This window comes from Salvia miltiorrhiza, chromosome 5 (assembly GCF_028751815.1).
Source record: "Salvia miltiorrhiza cultivar Shanhuang (shh) chromosome 5, IMPLAD_Smil_shh, whole genome shotgun sequence".
Classification (NCBI taxonomy): domain Eukaryota; kingdom Viridiplantae; phylum Streptophyta; class Magnoliopsida; order Lamiales; family Lamiaceae; genus Salvia; species Salvia miltiorrhiza.
In genome coordinates, this window is record NC_080391.1 from 21,593,797 (window position 1) to 21,598,267 (window position 4,471).

At 37.0% G+C, this 4,471-nt stretch overlaps 1 protein-coding gene across 2 annotated transcripts; it reads left to right on the forward strand.

Annotated features, from left to right (window-relative positions):
* The first annotated feature begins 1,634 nt into the window (after positions 1-1,634).
* LOC130986702 (glutaredoxin-C3-like) lies at positions 1,635-4,114 on the forward strand. 2 transcript variants are annotated; one of them, XM_057910176.1, is made up of 5 exons: positions 1,635-1,913; positions 2,057-2,327; positions 3,215-3,288; positions 3,458-3,556; positions 3,677-4,114. In XM_057910176.1, exons 1-5 carry the CDS (start codon positions 1,835-1,837, stop codon positions 3,730-3,732), a joined length of 579 nt encoding a protein of 192 aa, XP_057766159.1. In that variant the 5' UTR covers positions 1,635-1,834; the 3' UTR covers positions 3,733-4,114. The 2 variants fall into 2 exon arrangements, with proteins under 2 accessions (XP_057766159.1, XP_057766158.1); XM_057910175.1 differs by having other exon boundaries at positions 1,719-1,913; positions 3,458-4,114.
* The last annotated feature ends 357 nt before the right edge of the window (positions 4,115-4,471 follow it).

A 4,471-nucleotide genomic window follows, 5' to 3' on the forward strand; every position in this document is an offset into this window, starting at 1 on the left:
GCCACCTCTCCGGCACCAAGTTCCAGATATGATAGATTACAAGAGAACTTAGTCTGCAGACGAACTTTAAGAATCACAAATGAATTTAGTAAGCTTGGACCTTTTAGCTAAAACTCCCTTGCTGTACTGTTTATGATGGCATGACAATTTATAGTTTTTACGCAATGATGTGTATATTTAGGCATACGTGCCCACTGAGTACTTTTGTACTCAGCCCTGCATATATTTCTAAATGTGCAGGTTGAGCAATGGCTGATGAAGATGAAGTGATGAGCGGAGCTTTTGTCATGAGTTTAAAATGGACTCTTGGATACATGTCTTCATACATGTAATCAGATTATGTTATTCCGCTGCATACTCTCAAGTAATATGTCTTTAAGCTAAGTCGGGTTCATCCGAACTCACGAGTTAATCGAGTCCTTGTGACTAAACAACAGTTATCTTATGATTGTCCCTCCTTAACAATGATTTGATTTCGAGCCTTCATTATTTATTCACCCCCTTTCTATCCCCGCTTCTAATCTCCCTCCCTTAGTCACGGTTTCCCCGATTTAATTATCCTTAATTAGGTTCGGTCGTGACAAAAAGAGAATCGAGAAAAATGAAGTTATGAGATATAGAGCAAAACTCGTAGCACAAGGTTTCTCACAAAAATCAGGAATTGATTATGAGGAAATATGCTCTCCCGTAATGAACGTTATTACTTTCAGATTTTGATTAGTCTGGCTGTGTCACAAAGGCTTGATATGCGCTTTATGGATGTAGTAATTGCTTATCTATATGGGTCATTAGATAATGACATATTTATGAAAATTCTTGAAGGATTTAAAATGCCTGAAGGATTGCAGTCAAAACCCAAAAGCATGTATTCAATTAAACTGCAAAAATCGTTGTATGGGTTGAAACAATCTAGTCGTATGTGGTACAATAGACTGAGCAAGTATCTTTTGAAAGAAGGATACAACAATAAAGATATATGCCCTTGTGTTTTCATTAAGAAAACCGAAAGTGGATTTGCAATAATAGCAGTTTATGTTGATGATTTAAATTGAATTGAGACTCCTGAATAGCTCAATAAAACTGCTGAATATTTGAAGAAAGAATTGAGATGAAAGATTTGGGAAAGACAAAGTTTTGTCTTGGTTTGCAAATGGACGTTTTTGATCTAATTAAACGACTGCGTTTACTTTTGCGTCTGGCCTATCCACGTAGACATTCCAATTGTCCATGTCATCAACAATCGGGCCGAAAATTGGACGAAGTATCTAAATCAGACAAATTAAAAGTTTAATATTATTCATTACAGACCTTAAAATTTAGTAATCAAACCAGAATTGGGCTATAGTTTGATAATTTAGATGCCATTAACCCTTGATTAATTGATCCAATAATATAGGCTAATCCAATATTCCTTAGGATTTCTAATAGTGAGTAATAACGTGAGACTCTTTTAAGTTTTTAGGTAATTTACTCGAGACTTTATATGCTTAAAATTGTTTAAACATCCACGTATAATTTAATGGAAACTAAAAAAACCGTTCAAATTTATTATCGTGATTATTTACACTAATTTTTTTATTGCAGGATTGTGTAATATTTCATGCGACATCTCGAAACATGTCAACAAAAATTCATTAAACAAAATTGCAGAATTTTTAGCCCAACTTTATTTCATGATTCATCCTTCAACTTGGTGTACACAATTACCAACATACCCTGAAAGGGACCAACCCTTAGATTTCATGGAAAAGGGAAAATCCCAAATCGCAATCTTGTCCTAAATTTTGGAACTTTGAAAAATTCCAAGAAAAAAATCGTAAAACTTTGCAAGAGAATGAACGCTTCCTCAAAATCTCTTCTGCCCCACTTCCCTTCTTCAACGCGGCTCGCTACGCACTCCCATTTCTACAAAGGTGAATTTCTCAGAATCTTCGCAAAATTTACTCAGACTCTTGCATTTTCCTTTTTATTTTCTTTCCTTCTTTCCCTCCCAATTTCGATTGTCTATCTGTAATCAAACTGCGTTTTTTGCGGCGGCCCATTTGGCATTGGGAAGGTGTGAATTTTCTGCCGAGAAGGGTTATTCTGCAACTTAGCTGTAGCTGCGAGCGCCAGCTGAAAAGGGAGAGCGGAAACGACGCCGTTGCGAGCGAGATGATGTCGGCAGCTGGTTTGCAGCGGCGATCAGCTCTGATTGCAGCTGTGGCTTGTATGCTGGTGATCGGAAATGCGCCGCAAAAAACCCTAGCTTCCAATTCGCCGTCGGCTTTTGTCGAAAGTGTTATCTACTCTAATAAGATTGCCATTTTCTCCAAATCATATTGCCCGTAAGTTCTCATCATCAATTTGAGGTAGTTGTCGATGTTAGATTAATAAATTTGTCTGTGTTATGTCTTCAATTTTAGTTTTTTATGGATTCCCGGTCATGAAATTTTGATACTAATTGGGATTTCTTTTGTGATTGAGTTTGTAGTGGTAGTGTTGTATGTGATAGAGATAGCATTTGTTTTGAAGTAATGCATTGGAGCTTGTTTCTGTGAGACTGTGAGAGTGAAATATGTAATGTTTGAAGTTCGTTATTAAAGAACTATGCAAAGATTTATCTTTGTTTTGTTAGCTTTGAATCTTCTTGTGCTCAATGAGTACTGAATTTAGGATACTGGACTTAGGCGGTGGTACCATGGTGTTCTAAGAACCTCATTGGTGAAACGAATGCTACTAGCGTTAGTTCAGCTTTCACCTTGTGCATTCTGAACTGTTTTGACCACTGCGGGGCATTTTGAACTTTGAAATAAGTTGAATAATATATAAATAAAAGTCACTTTTTGCATATAGTGAATAGCAATGTGAAAGCTTGTTGATTTAAGGCTTGCCTGATTGTTGGAGAAAAGGGAGAGTGTGGTGGTTAGACATTTTGGGAAGAGAGAGAGAGAGTTCCTGCTTCAATTCCCGATTTTTGGATCTTGTTCTTCGAGAACATATAGGGCTCTCTGTCCTAGGAATTTGGTGAGGGCTCGGTTAAGATGGTGGAAAATTGTAACCAAACAAAATGTCCTTGAAGAAACTGATTTGACAAGTTCCCATTGGTACATTGGATTATAGCTTCTTCCCTTTGAGATCCTCGTTACACATTCTTTAACCCTTTTAAGTTAAAAATTGTATCTCTGCTTTGAACATATTGTAAGGTCATGTGTTTGCTATGTTGTGGGATCAGATATTCCTTGAGAGCCAAGCGCGTATTTACTGAACTTGAGGAGCAGCCCTATGTGGTGGAGCTTGATCTTCGGGGTAATCATTCTGTTTTACATTTGTTAAGCTTATACTTTTTTGTGTGAGTTTGATAATAAGGTTAAACAAGTCCTTTGTGTATTCCTTTTTGTTATTCTTCTTTTTGGTTGCAAAATTTTGTATTTTTGGTGAATGATGTATTTTTCCGTACTTGGTTGATTGAATGCAGATGATGGATATAAGATTCAGGACGTTCTCCTGGAACTGGTCGGGCGGCGAACTGTCCCACAAGTGTTTGTAAATGGGAAACATATAGGCGGTTCTGATGGTAGGTCTTGGTTTGTCTCTCTCCGTTTGTATATATATCTCAATAGTAACATTTACTTTAACTTGAAAGAATCTCATGCAATATGACACGGTTTTGTTGTCATATTTGTTTGTATTTCAGATCTGCAAGCTAGTGTTGAAAGTGGTCAACTGCAGAATCTTCTCAGTAAAGCTTGATGCAATTCATAGACTAAGAGATCTCTCCAGCTAACGGCACAAGTGTTTCTGGTTGAGGCTTCATGAAAATCTTAATCGTGATTTGTAAGTAGACCTGTATCTGACTGGTAAACAAGGTCGTCATCTCATCTCTTTCAGATAAGCTGGAAAGGGCATCCTCTCGCCACATTTTCAACGTGTTCTTCACATCTTTAGCTGACTTGTTGGTATCGCGACCTCTTAAATCCTTGGTTATTTACGAATTTTGGTGAAAAATAAAACAGACTTGATAGGTGAATAATGAATGATCTGCTTGTCTTTTGTCGTCCAACTTAGAGCATGACGGCACTTTTCATCACGATTTCTTGGCAGTCTTGTTGAATTTAAGCTTCTTCTTACCGTTGATGTTTGCTACTCTGATTTCTGATTCTTTGATTATTTCCTCGGTACACAGCTTGGTATGAAAGAGTTGTTCCTTTTACTAATGGGAATCTTCTTTCTTCACTATTTGTTCTAAAATAAATTTCATCTTAGAAATTCTAAGCTTTCTGGATTTGAATATTAGTGGGCTTTGATTCAATTCCCCCATAAGCATAAGCATAAGCAGGTGCAGCCGCATAAATGAGATGCGAGGTATGGGTGTGATTTTGTCTGGTTTCAGACATTGATTAAGTAGCTCGACAAATTTGTGAAGCTATTTTATTAGTAAAGGACAAGGTGTAGATATATGGACCACGCTATTGCACAACCTATTACGTGA